Source organism: Giraffa tippelskirchi, chromosome 3 (assembly GCF_054371585.1).
Source record: "Giraffa tippelskirchi isolate mGirTip1 chromosome 3, T2T-mGirTip1v1.2.pri, whole genome shotgun sequence".
NCBI lineage: Eukaryota > Metazoa > Chordata > Mammalia > Artiodactyla > Giraffidae > Giraffa > Giraffa tippelskirchi.
The window spans coordinates 86,310,220-86,328,690 of record NC_137277.1 but is presented as its reverse complement, the minus strand read 5'-3'; the positions used below and the strand labels follow the sequence as shown (position 1 = coordinate 86,328,690).

General features: G+C 44.4%; 1 protein-coding gene across 14 annotated transcripts in view; it reads left to right on the top strand.

Moving 5' to 3' along the window:
* The window catches only part of ITGA6 (integrin subunit alpha 6), an 84,544-nt gene that overhangs the window by 21,893 nt on the left and 44,180 nt on the right, over positions 1-18,471 (top strand). For 9 of the 14 annotated variants that reach the window (XM_081577782.1, XM_081577787.1, XM_081577776.1 and 6 more), the window contains exon 2: positions 18,116-18,240. In XM_081577782.1, the coding sequence (XP_081433908.1) occupies positions 18,153-18,240 (88 nt within the window). In that variant the 5' untranslated portion in view covers positions 18,116-18,152. Of the gene's footprint in view, positions 1-9,296; positions 9,546-10,120; positions 10,334-10,811; positions 11,158-16,911; positions 17,344-18,115; positions 18,241-18,471 lie in introns of those variants that run through there. The other 5 variants (XM_081577781.1, XM_081577786.1, XM_081577784.1 and 2 more) reach the window with 4 other exon arrangements.

Below are 18,471 nucleotides of genomic sequence, written 5' to 3'. Positions count from 1 at the left end.
CTGTTGCTTTAGTTATCTCATTTAAAAAATAAACTATGTGATCATATTCATTTCCTTTTCAAAACACTGAAAAATTTGGATTTCCTAAGCTATTGAAATAGTCAAATGGATATGCTGATGTACCAGGTGTGTACTTTTTAAATGTACCTTTTCTTGGTTTTTATTAAAAGTATTTGACTGAAACTTGGAGGAAATGGAAATGTCACTTTTTCCTTCTCAAATGAGCTATTTGATAACAGCTTTTAAGAAATGAATCTTTTTTTTTTTTTGAGTTAGCACTGATGATACACTTAGTCTACTGGCATAGAAAAACCATATAGTAACAACATACTTGCATTTAAAATTATGAAATGCAATAATAATTATAAAATTTCATTTACCAGAAATTCACTAAATGCCTATGTACCAAGTACTGTGTGAAGGTCAAGGATAGAAGGCTGCTCCTACAGTCCAGTTCAGACTTGATTTCTTGAAAGGACAATTCACTAGAAGTACAAACGTGATTTGATTTGGCAACTAGAAAGTCAGGTATCTGATAATTCAGAAGCACAGGAAGTGAGCCAGTGGCACATTGGACAAGCAGCTGCTTTGTAAAACTGAAAGAACAGGATTGCTTGGAGATTTTCGTTCTTCCTATTCTTACTACAGTAGATAAAAGCATTTTTATCATAACTCCTTGAGTTATGTCATTCTGGTAATGAGTTGCTTGGTCAGCTAAAAAACTCCTTTGCATCTGATGATTTAATTTTTTAAAATAAGCTGGCTATATGTTTATCCTTTATCATTTTCTGTTGAAGTAGAAGTCTTGGCCATTCTCCATATAGGCTAGTATCTATTATGATTTTGTCTTATTGGGTGCTAATTATATTCTTTTTCCTTGAGATTATTTAAATCTTTGCTGTTGGGAGATTAGAAGCAAGTGTTGAACCAAGGTTATTCCAAAAATTGATGCCAGGGCTGGAACCAGAATTCCTTCCCCATCCCCTTCTCCATGTTGCTATCTGACTGCTCTTGTTGGCATTCCAGTTAAATAGTTGAAATTGGTGCCGGGATTTCTCATTTTTTACCCCTGGTTGATGGTGGAGGTTTCTGAGCCAGAAGAGGAGTTGCATGTTGTGGGTGATAAAAACATGTTCTGCTTTGGGTGTTTCTTTATTGCATGAGCTCTCTTGTTCTTGGTCAGCGACACACCTGTTTAAAACCTACCTATCTAGTTCAGGTAAGAACTAGAACCCTCAGGCTCAGGCGTTGCAGGAGTTTCATAGTCACTGGAGACTGAATTTAGTTCCAGCATGTTTCTCCAAGGAGACAGGGAAAAAAATCTCAAGAAATGTTGGGAAGGCCAGGATAGGATGACTGGTTTCAAGATCCACATAATGGCTGCAGTATCCTTTGGGCCCCTGTGGCGTGGATCTCAAAGCACTTTCTAGACCTTAATTATAACTCTTGTAAAACACTTTAAAAAAAAGAAAAGGATCGATCAAAGTGCTTTTGTGATGTTATCCAATGAAGCAGAAAGGAGATTTTCGGTGTAGTGGTGTAGAGCAAGTTCAGGGAGTGCTGGACACAACCCCAATTTGATCATGTACCAGCTGTGTGGCATCGGACAAGTTACTTGTCCTCTCTGAACCTGCATCCACATTTGTAAAATGGGTGGTAGTCACAGTGTCTGCTTAAAGAACTCAGAGTGCCTAATGCATTGTAAACCATGAGAGATGATAGCTCCAGTGTGTAATTGTGTGTGTGTGCGTGCTCAGTCATGTCAGAATCTTTGAGGCCCCATGGACTGTAGCCCACCAGGCTGCTCTGTCCATGCATGGGATTTCCCAGGCAAGAATACTGGAGTGGATTGCTGTTTCCTTCTCCAGGAGATCTTCCTGACCCAGGGATCAAACCTACGTCATCTGCATTGGCAGGTGGATTCTTTACCCACTGAGCCACCAGAGAAACCCCCAGTGTATTATTAATAATCACTTTTTTGCTCTGATTTGTAGTAGGGTATGCATTTCTCATGTGATTTCTTAGAAGGTTATTAGAAATCTAAGTCTTTTGAAAGTGAGATTATAGATCGTAGAGAAAAAGGAGCCTTGTCCTTTAAATCACCTTTCTGTGTAAATGTGAAAACCCAAGGCTAGGAGGTGAACAGATTTGTTCCACTGTGAATTTTTGCTCATACTTGCCCTACTGGATCAGCCAGATAGTATAGTTAAATAGGGTTTTGGTGTTTCTTGGCCAGACATCCCTTGAGGTTATTATTATTATTATTATTTTAATAGCACTAGATTCTTGCCCTCAAGGAGTTCTAGTCTGCTTAAATGACGTTGGGAGAAATCCTTGTCCAGGCAAGTTTACTTTGGAGAGGTGAAACTTGAGGCAGAGTCTTGATGCATAAAGCCTAGAGCTGGAATTGGAAGTTGTTGTTGAGGAGGATTTGGTGAATTGGGGGCAGGATGGTGTGAGCCATGGCACCAAGGCCTTTGTGTGCTGGGCGAGTGAGGGGCATAGGGGCAGCTGGGACAGGTGGCTAGTGTGGGGCCAGACGGCAGGGGGTGGCTGCCATTGCAGTGAGAAGGCTTGAAGCCCCACCTGTGTCAGGCTGTATTTGAGCCTCAGTTTCTTCACCTCTGCGATGCAGATTCCGACCTCCCAATTGCTGAGACATAGTTGAATCAAGGGAACTTCCCTGGTGGTCCAGGGGTTAAGTTACTGCACTCCCAGTACAGGGGGCACGGATTTGAGCCCTGGTCGGGAAACTAAGATCCCATATGCTGCACGGTGCGACCTAAAATAAATAAATAAAACCATAGACATTTCATTAAAAAAAAAAAAAGCTTATGTTAAGGACTTTGTAATTAGAGAGTGCCGTACAAAGGTGAGTCGTTTGCTTCCTACTCAGACGTGCTGTCTATTTGCTAAGACAAATCTTGGGATGTGTGAGCAGCATCGAGGTACTGCTCTAGGACGAGTTCGGGGAGTGAGAGAAGAGCCCCTGCATCCTTGGAGCCAGTAGCTTTCCAGTGCGAGGAACACAAGCACTTGACTCAAAGCTCCCAGCATCTTTTTCGGTACTGCTGAGGGCTGTGACGATCTTTACACAGGGCGAATCTGTAGAAAGTGACTTAGGGGAGCGCTCTTGCTAGTAAGGAGGGTGAGTTGAGAAGGTGACTTTTCAGTTGAGCCCTAAGGGAGATAAAGAGTGCAATCCACAAAGGTCTGCGGCAAGAGTGTTCTCAGCTGAAGGAAGCAGCTGCAGAGACCCTGAGATTGAAACTGGGTATTCAAATGACAGGAGCCAGGCCAGTGTGGCAGGAGTGTTCCCCTGGGGGTTGAGGCTGAAGCCGCAGGTAAAGGGCAGTTCCCGTAGGGCCTTGTGGAGCATGACAGGTGGTTGAATTGCATGCCAGTGGCCATGGGAGCCAAGTGAGGGCTAAGAAGAGGGGTGATGTGATGTGACTTAAGACGTAGAAAGAGCAGAGATTGCTTTGTGGAGATGGGCTTGGGTAGAACAAGAGCGGAAGCAGGTGGACCAGTCAGAAGGGTACTACTCTTATTCAGGTGTGACCAGATGGAGGCTCATGTCCTGATAGCAAAGGAGCCACTGAGAAGTGGGTCAGGGTAGAATAGAGTCAGAAGGGTGAGGATGCCCTGCTGCCTTGGATGTGAGAGGTGAGGATAAGTGAGGAGACAAGGGTGACACCTGGGTTTCTGGCCAGAGCAGAAACTTGGGTGGACAGTATCTATTTATCAAGAGAGGAGGCTTGTAGGAAGCATAGTTGGGTGGAAGGAAGCTGAGTTCTGTGTTAAACACAGTAAATGTGAGATGGTGGGTGTAGACATCCAGTAGACAGCTGGGTGTTGGGTTGTGGTTCTCAGTGGAGAGGCCTGGACAGAAAAGAGATGTTATGAGAGTCACCTGTTAAATGAAGGTGTTTCTAGCCCCAGGACAAGAGTATAGCCAGAGACATGGAAAGACTCCCAAGATCTGTTGGAAGGGGAGCTCCTGGCAAGGTGGGAAGATAAACCTGGCAAGTATCAGCAGGCTCACACAGGCCTCCTGCCCTTTCCTCCGGCTGCCCCATCTAGTTCCTAGTTAGACAAGACTAGAGGGTCAACATGAAACTAGACATGGGGTCTCTGAGACTTTTGGGTCCCTCTCCTTCTCTATAAGGGAAGTGAGCCCACAGTTCAAAGCTCTGCATGTGGTGCCCCCCCTAGAATTATCAGGTAAAGTCTAACAGTGAAGCTTCAATACTTTGGCCACCTGATGCGAACAGCCACCTCGTTAGAAAAGACCCTTATGCTCAGAAAGATTGAAGGCAGGAGGAGAAGGGGACGACAGAGAGTGAGATGGTTGGATGGCATCACTGACTCAATGGCATGAGTTTGAGCAAGCTAAGGGAGACGGTGAAGGACAGGGGAAGCCTGGCATGCTGCAGCCCATGGGGTCACAAAGAGTTGGACATGACTGAGCAACTGAACAACAACAACAAAGTCTTAACAAAGAGGAGCCCCTAGTGCTCAATCTTTGATTGAGCTAAGATTGTGGAGGAATTTGATATTCTGGGGAGTCCTCTCAGTGAATGAAATACAGTTTCAGAATTTGATTAAGAAAGAAGTGGAATGTAATCCGTTTCCTTGTCCAGTTTCCCTTGATCTTCTAGTTCCTCTTTCCAGGTGATTACTTTTCTTGACTATTAAGGTCTGAAATGTAGGCTGCGTAATTGACCGGGGAACCTGAACAGGTCCAGGTCCTCTTTGACCCTTGCTTCCTGGTCCCCTAAAATTAGCTCAGATGAGATCAAGCTGGGATCTGTGAGCTCCTCCAGGAACCTGGGGCCTGGTGGGGGTTGGTGGGCAGCGGGTCTGCCCAAAGGGATACTTGGGCTCAGCTGTGGTCCACGTGTGGCCACCAGCACCTGAGGAGGCAGAGAGGGCTGGACTTCACCGATGGAGATGGTGCTGGAGTCGAGTGGAGGTATAGGGAGGAGCTGGGGATGGGGCAGACATGGTGCAGGAAGTGGACAGCATGTGCACAGTGTGGAAGCACGAGCAAAGAGCTTGGGGGGGAAGGATGCTTGCAGATGGTCGGTCTGGTTAGAGTCTGGGTTGGGGCGTGGAGGGGAAGTGATGGTGGTAACACAGTAGCAGTGTCACAGGACTAGAAGCACATGGTGACTCCCCGTATAAGAACAGGGCAGTTCTGTATTTTCTCGTCTGTAAGTAGCCCTGCTGAGAATCCAAAGTGGGTCAAGTAAAGGCATTCACAAACATTAGGGCTATAGATTCTATGTGTTTAAAACCAGGAGCAAGATTCATGCTTCATTTGATAAGTGATGTTTCTAAGGCTTTCTCTCATAACCCACCTAATGGGCTCATTTTGGTGTGTGTTGCTGCAGCTGAGTCATGGGTAAGAGCATGGATATGAAGCTACCTTTGAAACCCCCCAGTTCCTCTTTTGGTTCTCAAATACAGTGTGGGCAGTGGAGGCCAAGTGCTGTCTATGTAAGGTGTTGCTGAGCATTCCATGAGGGGAGACCGGTTTTCTTTGAGTCTCCTGGGAATGTGTTCATCAGTAGGAATCCTGGAAATTGGAACCACTGATGCCTCCCAGTAGGTCCAACTGAGGCAGGGAGGTGCGTAGGCAGAGTGGCCCTGAAGTGGGAGCGTGGAGATACTTCCTGAAAATGAACAGGTGGACGATTGAAAGGTCGTGTGCTCAAACCAGCTGCCTGCATTTCACCATCATTTATTCAGATTTGTTGGCAAAACTGTTTTAAAACAATGGTACATTATGCATTATAATTCTAGCTGTGACATACCATTTAGACATCACCGTACAAAACAAAATACAGACTTCTTTTGAAAACCAGCTTGAGCTCTCTAGCAATGGCTGACTTGCTGGAATTAGGCCAAGGGGTGGGGGTGTGGTGATGGCAGGCAGTGCCGTTTCCCTGTTTTCCTCTGCTTTCACAGGGCCACTTACAGAAACAGTGGAAGGGTTCTCAGTTTAGTTTAAATCTGCTGTGTTGGAATTATTAAAAGTGAACTTTCCTTTTGAGTATATTACTATGATGAACTCAGTTCATTAGAAGTATTTGTTGAGTGTCCTTTAAGTGCTGTGCCCTAACCCGGACAAGGGGGTCCCAGCAGTGAACTGAGCAGACGTGGCATTGCCCCCAGGGGGCTGACCTTCTGGTGAGGCAGGTGGTTGGCACGCCTCTCACATTATGATTGCTGCCGTGGTCGTGCTGTGGAGGGCAAGTAAATGAGGACTTCCAAGAGGTGGGACCTGACCTAGGCTGGAAGGTGCAGTAAGGTTTTTAAGCAGAGCCCTGAAGAGGAGGGTAGGCGGATTCCAGGGGCAGAGAGGAGCGTGCTGAGCCAGGAGAGCATAGTAGTTGAGGGGTTTGAAAGAAGCCTAGTGTAAAAGGGTCAAAAGTGAGGGAGAAGGTAACCCCAGAGTGTGCTCTTCACATAGACTTAGCCTCAGCAAAAGCATTTTAGGGTGCTGTTCCAAATTCAAGTTCTTGGTGTCTGTATACAATTCAGTGTGAAAGAGACTGTTTAGATTTCCTGCTCTGATTGGCAGAATAGTGCCTACAGAATCTATGTCCTCAAAACCCCACCCCCCAACCTTTGACTGTGTTAAGTGGCAAAGGGGAATTAAAGTTGCAGATGGATTAAAGTCACTAATCAGCTGATTTAAGATTAGCGAGATTGTTCTGGATTATCCAGGCGGGCCCAGTGTGATCACAGGGATCCTTACAGATGTGGAAGAGGGAGGCAAGAAAGGGCTCTGAAGGTGCTTTGCTGCTAACCTCTCAGATGGAAGAAGGAGCTGCAAGCCAAGGAGTACAGGAAACCTTAGAAGCTGGAAACCTAATCTTCAGAAAGGAGCTGTCAACACCTTGATTTTTTTTTTTTTTAAGTCCAGTGAGACCCATTCTAGACTCCTGAACTATGGGAACTGTAAGATAAGAAATCTGTTTCAAGCCACTAAAGTTGGTGGTAACTTGTTATAGCAGCCACAGAAAACTAACACACCTCAACTCAAGGTCTTGTTATAGATGGCTGTTGCCACCAGGTCCCTAAGCAGTACTTTCTTTGCTGTTCAGGGCCAAGTGGAGAGTGGCTCTTACACATCCCACCTGGAGGGGGTTGGGCTGCGGTCACTCTTCAGTGAATACTTGTGCATCCCCATGTGCCAGCACCTGCTCCAGGAGCTTGGGATAGGTCCCTGTGTCAAAAACAGCAAGATTTGTGCCCTCATGGGGATGCATTCTAGGTGCCTTATGCCCCTGACCTATGTGAGGGCAGAGACTTTGTGTCCACTCAGCCAGGCAGAAGGCCACTACTACATGGTTGTGAATAGCAGTGACTTCCCCGGAAAAAGACCAGTCTGTTTCCTATTTTGACTACTTCTTGGAAAGCTAGAGTTTTAGCCAACATACTTATACTTAGTTTTCAGGTTGTTTGGAAATGATTCTTTAGGACTAATAGTACACGCTTAATACAATAATACTTGCTAGTGCACAGCTCACTACTGCTGGATATCAATTCTCGTGAGTGCAGAGTTCTCGCGTATATTTTTAGATCTCCAAATAACCAGTCATCAAAAAAAGAATAGTTTGTTTTATGACTTTAATAACATATATGCTATACACTTTGTTTGGAAAGCCTAACAAGGGGGTTAGTCTGATGATTGACTGATTCTCTAGTTGAGACTGATTGACTCCAAAAGAGAGAGAAGCAGGCCCTCTCTCCTCTGAAGGAATTTGTTTCAGAGGCAGAGTTTAGATTAAAGCACGAGTAAGACTCAATGCTTCCTGTTCTCTTCACCTGGTGGAGAAGGAAGGAGGGGAGGAAAGGATAAAACTGTAGCAATCTGGGCAGGTTACCAGGTTTGATGATGGTGGCCAGGGGTGATGAGTGGGATGTGGACATTCCCTGTTTATCACTGGTCCTTGGCAGAGGAGGGACAGTGCTCTTGGTGGACACCTGGAGATTGAGCCTGGCCAGAAGAGGGGCTCTCAGAAGGCCAGCGGAGCTTTGGTGACCAGACAAGCTGTTCTTGGGTAGCCTGGTCATGTGGAGATTGACTGTAGGGCCTCCCAGGCCAAAATAAACTCCCTGGTACCTGTGAGACTGTGCCCAAACCCAACCACACAGTTAAGACTATCAGGGATAGCATTATTAAGTTCAGGCTGTTGTGTTAGTCAGGTTACATTGCTCTCCTTTTATCTGAGGCTGGGAGTACTGTATAATTTGACTACCAAACTGGGACATTTTTGAGAATAAAAGGGGGCCCAGGTCACCAGTTTTGAGTCAGGAGTGTACTGGGGAAATCTGCACCTTGGTCAGCCCAGTTAAGGGCAGGAAGCTTTAACCACTTTGTGGACACTCTGACCAAAAATGACTCACTACAATGTGACCTTTGTGTGGACGGGCCTAGACCTTTCAGAGAAGGAGAAGGTATGACCTGGGGCCTTTTGTAAGATGCCAGTCCACCACAGAGAGCTCTCCAACTTGAGGGTTTTAGAGCTGTTTTCTGTATATCCTTAAATACAAGGCAAAATCTATTTTTTTATCCCCAAATTATGCCACCTTATATTTGAGCCCTTATAAAATCCTTCTCTTACGAGAGCTGCCCTCTTGATTACTTTACTTGAGCAATAAAGTTTTGTTTGCTGTAAACACAGTAGCCTAAAGGGACTTCAATCAGTTATAACTGTGGATGCTGATAGAGGTTAAAATTTTAAAATATTTAAGTAAAATATGTTGATTTCAAAAGGCAAAGAAATTGAGCTCACATTTAGTAATAATTCTCAGGATTTGACACCATAATTGCAAGTCTTGGATGTGGTTATAAACTTTAAAATGTCCTAGAAATGCTTTGAAAAACTGGGTTAGACATTGCCTTCAGAAAGTAATGTCAAAGCAGCTTTTGGAGTTTGAATACAATTAATTGCTTCATAAAATAAAACTATTAGATGAATGTTAAATAAAATGTTATTCAAAACCTTTGTATAAATGATCAAATGTCAATGGACTGTTTCATCTACATTCAAAAAGGCATAAATATACAAACTGATTAAAAAAGGATTTTTTTTGCCCCCATGCATGGAGTCTTATGAGGCACCCTTGGTATTCGAGGGGTGGCGGTTATAATAGAGATGGTGTGGTAACAGCTGGGGGAAGGACATTCATCTTCTAACTGCAAGGAATCTAGGCTGGGTGAAAAACCTGATTCCTTCAGATTCCTTCAAAAATGATTAGATTTTGATTTATGGTTTCAGATGGCTGACTAGGTATACAGGTTCCCCTGCAGGCTCCTCAAGGCTCCGTGATGGCTGAGAGATTATTACTCAAGACAGAAAGCAGATTGGGATCTGACTTATGACTTCACAAGGGAGGGAGCCACACTCAGGAGTGATTCCTGCAGGAACTGCCCTGTGTCCACCCTGAGACCCCTCAGGTGCAGCAGGGACTGGGAGTGAGGGGTGGATCTGGAGGTGAAGGTCTGAAGGCTGGACCACAGGTGCCAGGTAACACCTTCATTTCCCATCTCTCTCTTGAGTATAGAATGCTGGCAGTTAACACTCTGGCAAAACAAAACGAAACACAACATAGTACTTGTTTTGAGGGGGAAAGGGGATGGAAATGTAGGTGCATGTTCTAAAAAACTTACATGATCACATCTCAGAGATAAGAATGGATTCTTGTAGACGTAAGCGAGGCAGTTATGGTATTTGAAAAACAGCTACGGAAAGCTAGGTTTCCTTAGTGTGAATGCTGGCACCCTAGGAATTCAGCTTTCTTCCTCTGGCATTGGGGCTTCCCAGGTGGCACTAGTGGTAAAGAACTTGCCTGCCAATGCAGGAGACACGTGTTCCATCCCTGGGTTGGGAAGACTCCCTGGAGGAGGGCATGGCAACCCACTCCAGTACTCTTGTCTGGAGAATCCCATGAACAGAGGAGCCTAGCAGGCTACAGTCCATAGGGCTGCAAAGAGTTGGACGCAACTTAGGTGGCTTAGCACACCTCTAGTGTTGAAGACGGGTTTTCAGTCATGACAGCAGCTCCCTACTCACTCAGCCTAAAGTGACTCCTCTGTCAGCAGGCCCCACCCAGAACTTCCTTTCAGAATTCCTGATCAAAGTGAGACAGAGCCAAAAATGGACCTTTTTTAGACAAGAGCAGAGCAAGGGAAACAAGGATTATCAGACATGTGATGAGAGCTGGCAGCATAACAGGGAATGCCTGAAGTAAACCAGAAAGAAAATTGGAAGAAAATCCAGAAGCAGAAAGAACAGAGGGGGAAAAACCCTTCTAGGTAAAATGTTTAGAATTTTGAGGATACGTTAATCCACAAAATAAGAATAGGGTGTTTTATGTGAAAGGCACAGTCCATCAAAGAGCTTTTGGAGACTACAGATTTAATTGCTGAAACTTAGAAATACTAGAAAATTAACTCAAATCTCAGAACTATAAAGAGGGAAGGAAAAGGTAAAGATTAATCCAGGAGGTCCAACACCTGACTAGCTAACAGAGGTTCCAGAAAGAATAGAAAATGGAATGAGTGACATGATGGATGCACCATGAGAGTTCTCTGGAACATGATGTCCTAGGTTTCTAGATTGAAGGAAGCCACACAGCACACGGTGAGCAAGTGATGGTTCACACATAGGTGCTGCTGTTGTGCTGTTCAGAATGCCTGGGATAAAATGCAGAGCCTAAAAGTCGCCTTTAAGAAATGAAAATAGGACATAATGTCAGAATTGTCATTGACAACACTGGATTCTAGAATAAATTAGAGCAGTAATGTCAATGTTCTGAAGAACGTGTTGTCCAACCTAGATCCTACACCCAAGCTCTCAGTTAAGAGCAGAGCAAAATAACATCTCTGAATATGCAGGGACTCAGTTTACCTATCATGTACTGTTCTTTAGGATGACATTTAAGAAAATCAAATGAGAGGAAAACATGAGATCCTAGGTCAAAGGAGACCAACTAGAGAGGGCAGTGAAAGGAAGGGCTAGGATGACCCCTTATAGCAGCCAGAGATGACTCGGACCTTGCTCCTAGAAGAACACTCAAGAGCTCCAAGGGCCCTGAGGAGGACATCTGAGCAAAAACAAGCTCCTGACTTCACCCAAGGTATGATTGGGAGCTTAGAAACCATAGAGGTTGGAATGAAAGCAAACAATGGAAGGGGGAAATAAAGGTAATGAGAACGCCAAGAAAAGCAAAAGTCGTGGTCCAAATGTCAGGCACACCAAACAATTGATAGAATGTAAGGAAAGCAAGTCTGCTTGACCTCGATGCTAGGAGCAATACCTTTGGAGGCCAAGAGCTTTTCTAAAATTTTATTTATATTTTATTTTAGCTGCGCAGGCACTTTGTTGCAGCAGCACGGGCTTCTCTGGTTGTGTGTGTTCTAGGGCATAGATTCAGTAGTTGTGGAGTCTTATCTACTGGACTACCAGGGACATCCCCAAGAGCTTCTAATAGTGGTACCTGATGGAGAGTAATTTCAACGCTGTTTGGTTCAGCACTGAATAACATTTACCTGGTTATATAAAAGAACAGGTGACCAAACTGTGGTTACAACACAAAATGTGAATGGTAATGGTTCTGATAATAGTGTAAAAATAGGATTTAGAGAAACCAAGAGTAAAGCTGGGGAAACAGAGTGCTGATAGCATCATATTCCTAACTGGGGAATGGAAAAACTTTTGTCAAAAGTTGATGAAGGGAACACAAAAGTTAAAATTATATATTACTTAAAACATAAAGGGTAGCAAATAGAAGAACTAAAATAATGTAGTTATTAAACATAGGAGGGAAAGTAGCTTGTAGTTTAAGCTCTCTTTTTTTCCTATTGTGGCATCAGCAGTTAATTGCCTAAAGCTGATAAGTTGAGAAATAAATGTATCACCATAATATCTAGAGTTACAGAGTAGTAAATCCAGAATTTTAAAAAAAGGAGTTTGCCCAGAGAGTAGGGTCTTGGGATGAATGTGGAATCTGTTGCTTTCTCCTATAAATTCTTTCATTTTTATTTCTTGCCATTTGTCTTTATACTGTTCAAAATCAAGGACTGAACTCGAAGATGGGCTAAATGTAGAAGTGACAGTTGAACTATTAATGTCATCTTCTAATTTAAGGCTTAATTTGGACAAACTAAGAAGGCTGTGTTTTAAGTTAAGCAATAATAGTGTCCTTGTTCTAATGAAGCAATATTTCACATTTCCTGGGACAAAATTGCATAGCTGGAGACAGAATCTTTAATCCTTGAGGAAATGAATTAGTGCCAAAAACAATGAAGCAAAGCTGCTATTGTCCTTAGAGTTTTAAAAGTACCCCAGTATTTAGAACTTTTGGTTGCTGTATTAATAGTTATGCAAAAGTATACCGACTATTTTGGAGAGAACTTGACTATAGGAAACAGGAGTAAGGCTTATTTGAAGTTTGAAATAACTTTGTGACTAAATAGCATGATAGGGTCCTGAATCGTTGTGCCAAAAATTTTGATATAGACTCCAAAGACGTGAATTTATGTCACTGCTACAGTTGTGTAGTTTGACATCGTATTTCACTCTTTCAAATTTTATTTCTCATCTTTAAAGATGATATGGTTTTGCACATTTTGAGTTTTGTATCTTACAGGTAGGTTTCCAATATGTTAGAATCCCAAGGCAGTTTTTATGTCAGTACAGCTTGAAAACAGTGGAGGTGATCGTCCACTGGCCCTGTGGAAAGCAATTTGGGAAGTAATTTTTCTTGTTCATTTCGGTGTCTAAAACAATCTAAGTTCAAACGCAGACTCTTGTCCTTCCTTGATTACGGTTTTTCTTTTGACCTGAAAAGGGAATAGGTTTCTTGGACTCTGTTGTGTTAATTTCCACCATTTCCCTTTGAAGGCCATAACTTAGGTCCCTTGATCCCTGTCACTCTGAATGTGAGCTGCTACCCTACTTCTGAATTCTACTCATCCTGGGTGGGTCAGTAAGAAGAGCAGCCACTGCTGCTGCTGCTGCTTAAAGGAAAATGAACTGCCTGGCAGCTGCTGCCTGGGGCCTAGGAGTTGCTGTGGGCATCCAGGCAGTGCCCCGACTGCCTGGTGCTCACTAAAACCAGCTTCACAGGGGGCAAAAAAGTAGGATTTGAGCAGAAAGTGGATTTGGATGTGGCCCGAGTCTTTCCCCCAGATTCAGGCTGCCCCTCCTAGAGCTGCACTCACTGTGCTGTCCCAGGAGCTGGCTGGTTCCGATTGGCTTAGGCCAGTGCCCAGGTCCTAAAAGACTTAATTAGGAACTAGATGGGTTGCACCAGGCCAATGTCATTGACTGGATACATACAGCTCTGTTTTCATTTCTTTGTCCTTGCCAGGCATAGCCTTAGCGAATGGGTTGTGATCTTTTGTGATGAAGGCTGGTTCTAAGAAGAAATCAGAATTTGCTTAGTTCCTGAACAAGTGACGCCAACTTTACCTTGAGGATTAAGACACCTGTCAGTTGTTGACTTTGATGCGGGGTGGGGTGGGGGGGAGGGGGATACCGGGTTCTTCCATCAAAGTGCTTCCTTAGCTTTTCTTAGACTCTGATACTATCTGACTGAGCTCCACCTGCCCTCCCCATTGTTTTCCTGATTTTCCTGTAAGTGTAGGTTTCATGGAATGGGGTGCAGTTAGAGCAGGGACCTGGGAGAAAGGACAGGGCTGGGAACACAGGAGGCAATGTGACAGCTAATACTGTTTTCCAGAGGTACGTTTCTCTTGTTTTGTCAAGTTTTCTTTTCCTTCTGTGTTGTCCCCCCACCCCAAAATCTTCTATAGGAGCTTGGCACTTACAGCACAGAGGAAATTTTTGTTGCCACAGCTCCTATAACCAGCCAGCAAACTGGAGTTGAAGGGCCAGTCTGTCATGCGTGTTGTGTTAGGGAAACCGGAAATCTGCAGGTACCCTAGAGGCAGAAGTCCTCCCAGGTAGCTGGGGGTGGGGGGAGGTGCCGGAAGGAGCTGGAGGGAGCGGCTTGATCTGAAGGATTGTCTGTGTAAATGGAACAATATCCGCAGCATTGTCAACAACAGGAAACCCGGAAGCACCTGTTGGGCTGAAGGCTTGGTGGAAGCCAGCCTGCTCGGCAGGTGCGGCTCTGTGGCCCTTTGCACCAGAACGAGGAGCTCCACAGACCAGGTTGCCCATCCCCAAACCCCTTCTTGTTGCATCGCCGATTCTTATGCCTCCATTAACTCTGGCTCCTTCCCTGTCAGCCTTTGTACATGCTGTTCCCCTCACCGGCCACCTCCAGCTCCTGACATCTCAAGGTGACACTTCCTCGGGGCAGATTTAGTGCCCTCTGGACCAGGTACAACATTCTGCCCCACCCTGGCATGGCTTCTACCTCCCTGCAATTTAAAGATAATGGATCTGGCTTCCGCAGGGCCAAGGTTGGGCAGGGAGGGGAGCAATTCTTACTCATCCTAGGAGGCTCTTAAATGTTTGTGGAATGAATAAATGAATGAATGAGCAAGGACAGTCAACGGGAAATAACAAGCCCAATACCTGCCTTTGGGGTAGCTTGCCAGGCTCCTTGGGTGGGGATGAGGAGAGGAAGTGGTCAGAGAAGATACACTGTAATAACCTTGGAACTCCTGGCCTGCTCTTTATGCCTCCCCTTGGAGTCATCATTACCTTTATAGGAAATCTCCTCCCGACCTTCACCCCACCCAGCTGCAAAAATGCTCCGCCTTCCCTCACCCTTTCTGAATTGGTCTTAAATCTGTCAGTAAAGGAAACCGGTCTTGTTTCAATGTTTCACTTATGTAGGTTTTGTCCTTCCAGCTAGACTGTAAACACCTGAAAAATCCTGGGTTTTATTTCCTAGGGAGCAATTTAAAGGAATGCAGAAAACATGGCTCCAAAGTAGTTTTTTTCCTGACTCTCAGGTACCTATGAGACCTTAGGGGTAGAGTACTTACCCTCCTCCCAAAAGCCTTTCGGAGAAGGCAATGGCAACCCACTCCAGTACTCTTGCCTAGAGAATCCCAGGGATGGCGGAGCCTGGTAGGCTGCAGTCCATGGGGTCACACAGAGTCGGACACGACTGAAGTGACTTAGCAGCAGCAGCAGCAGCAAAAGCCTCTGTTTGCTCATCTGTGGAGTTAGAGGGCTGAGCACATTTTCCAGTGCTTCCAGTGCCCATATCCGTGCTTCTGACCCCAGCAGTTTGCTTGTCTCTCCCAATACCTGGACAAGGATCCGTCTTCACCCTTGCTGAGTCATTGAACTTGTTCACTCACAAAGTCTAGGCTAGTTCACCTTGCAGCTCTTGGTCGGAACCCCTGGGATCAAGCAAGGATGATGTTAACGAAATAGGTGTGGGATAGCGGCCCTTGGCCTTGCTCTGCCCAGAAGTCCTGCCCAGTCTCTGTTCCAGTTCTGTACCTTGGACTGTGCTACTTCATCCTGTAAATGTTGGACGGATTGGAGGTAGAGGCTGATGGTGCTGCCATCTGAGGGTCTAGGGGAAAGGATGGTGCTAGGGCTCCATGTTCACATGTGAGTGAGCCTGCCAGTGTTCTGTAAGGTCTACTTCACTGGCTCTGCCTGGCAGAGTCTGGCACCCCTCTCTGTTTTCTCAGTGCATTTTTATTCCATTGTACCCACTGCACTGCATTGATTTTAAAAGAAAATATGTTAAATCCTTTATTGGGATCATAGCAAAGACAAAAGCAATAAGGCCTGTTGTTGAGCTGGGAGAGGGTTGTGGTGGTATTTGTCTTAGTTTTTGTTATTTGCATCTGAGAGTTATGAGTTTCTTGAGGGCCAGGATTGGCTTTTCTGTTTTGGGAGTTGGCTATTGGTTTACATTTGTATTCCTAGCCGTTTTTCCCAGCTCTAGCCTGGTTTCTGTTTTCAGCTCTGTTTCTCTCTGTCCAATGTCCGGTGTATGTCCTTTCTCTCTGTTTCTTTTCCTTGTTGTCAGTTAGTTAGCCAGACCCCAAAGACTGTAAAACTGATGGTAATTAAAAGACATTAGCAACCCAAAGACCTAAACAGACATTTCTCCAAAGAATACATACAGATGGCTAACAAACACAGGAAAAGATGTTCAGCATTGCTCATTATTAGAGAAATGCAAATCAAAACCAAAATGAAATATCACCTCATACTTGTCAGAAAGGCCATCATCAAAAAGTCTACAAACAATAAATGCTGAGAAATGTGGAGAAAAAGGAAACTGCTCTTACACTGTTGGTGGGAATGTAAATTGGTATAGTCACTATGGGAGACGGTATGGAGATTCCTTAAAAAACTAGGAATAAAACCACCATATGACCCAGCAATCCCACTTCTAGGCATATACCCTGAGGAAACCAGCGCTGAAAAAGACACCTGTATCCCATTGTTCACTGTAGTACTATTTACAACCTAGATGCCTAGGAAGCAACCTAGATGCCCATCGACAAATGAATGGATAAAGAAGTTGTGGTACATATACACAATAGAATATTACTCAGCCACAAAAAGGAACACATTTGAGTCAGTTCTGATGAAGTGGGTGAACCTAGAAACTATCATACAGAGTAAAGTGAGTCAGAACGAGAAAGATAAATATCGTATTCTAATGCACATATACGGAATCTAGAAAAATGGTTCTGAAGAATTTATTTACAGGGCAGCAATGGAGAAACAGACATAGAGAATAGACTTAATGGACATGGGGAGAGGGGAGGAGAGGGTGAGATGTATGAAAAGAGTAACATGGAAACTTAAAATAGATAGTCAACAGGAATTTGCTGTATGGCTCAGGAAACTCAAACAGGGGCTCTGTATCAATCTAGAGGAGTGGGATGGGGAGGGAGATGGGAGGGAGGTTCAACAGGGAGGGGATATATGTATATATATGGCTGATTCATGTTGAGGTTTGACAGAAAACAACAAAATTCTGTAAAGCAATTATCCTTCAATTAAAAAAAGAAAAAAGACATTAGCAAAAGAACACAGCAGAAAGATAGTGGGTCTTTAAAGATCCCATTGGTTGAGAAGCAGTGAGCTTTTAAGGATTGTGGGTTTAGCTTAGGAGTCTCTCTTACTGGAGACGGCAAGAACTCTGAGTGGGAGGGGAGAGGGAGCACTGTGGTGCCTACTGCATAGAAGGTACTCTCAGACCATCCCTGAATCCTTGGTGGAGACTGATTGGATGATAGAAGAGGAGCTTGTCAAGATGACCAAGTGCCAGAAAGTGAGAATTGATGCAGAAAGAGGCTACAAAACAGTAATGAGGTCAAGTTGTATCTCGGGCAAAGATTTGGTTCCAAATCTATATTGTTAAAAGGTAAACTGAGGCATATTAAAAACTTGACAAGTTTATTTGAGCAGAAATCAGTGCAAACCTGGCAGTGTTGAACCAACAGGAGCAGGGAAAGATGCAGAAAAGTACGGACAGTAAGGAAGCAAAGCGAGGAAATGATTTGATTGGCTTACCGTCTAGGTGCCTGTTTGTGATTGGTTGCCCTTGGGTTTGGTTTTGTAACCTTGAGACATTTATAGGCTGAGATTTCAATTTGCTTCCATAGGCTGTCATAGCCTTAGACCCACCTCAGTCCGGTGGCCACCTGGTTTAATCAACTAAACAGTATATAAAATGAAAATCTGGGGGATATTCAAAACTTACCTTTGAACCCCACGGCCCCACCTTAAGACACAGTGTTAGAAACAGATGTATTATCATTTCAGTTTAATGTGACCATTTTTCTTCCCCAGTGCGGGAGTGTTTTGTCTGAGTTCCTTGTGATGTCCTTGGCTTAGGTGTAGGAGGCAAGCTCTGTGGAAAGTGTCTTCTAAAACACCAGACTCGTGCCCAGCAGAGAGCTGCTGATACTGTGAGAGACGGGCGTATCTTTCACCTGTTTCAACAACCCCTCTTCTTGTGCTTTACTTGCATCTTTGTTTGTGAGTCACAGGGCTCTGCCTTTGTTCTCCCTCACCACCTAAACTGGCAGAGAATTAGGCAGCTTTTTGAAAGAGAATTCTGGTATCTCTTGGCTCGGACTCTAAATGTTAAATGCATATTCAGCTCAAATCTCCAAATTCTGTTTCGTCAACAGATTGCTCGTGGGGGCTCCCCGCGCAGTGGCCCTTCCAATGCAGAAGGCCAACAGAACAGGAGGCTTGTACAGCTGCGACATCACCTCCCGGGGGCCGTGCACGCGAATTGAATTTGATAACGACGGTGTGTTCTTCTGCACTTGCTCAGTGTTCTCTTGGCCAACTCAACCTGTATCCCACTTGCCCTTTCCAAGAGGAAGGAAAGAGGGGAAAAAGCATTTATTCTTGGAGAGAAGGCCTCTCTTAATTGCATGGGCCTTGACTGTTTCTTGCTTGCCCTGAGAACATTTACTTTTTTTTTTTTAATTAGTTTATTTTCTATTTTTTAACTTTACAATATTGTATTTGTTTTGCC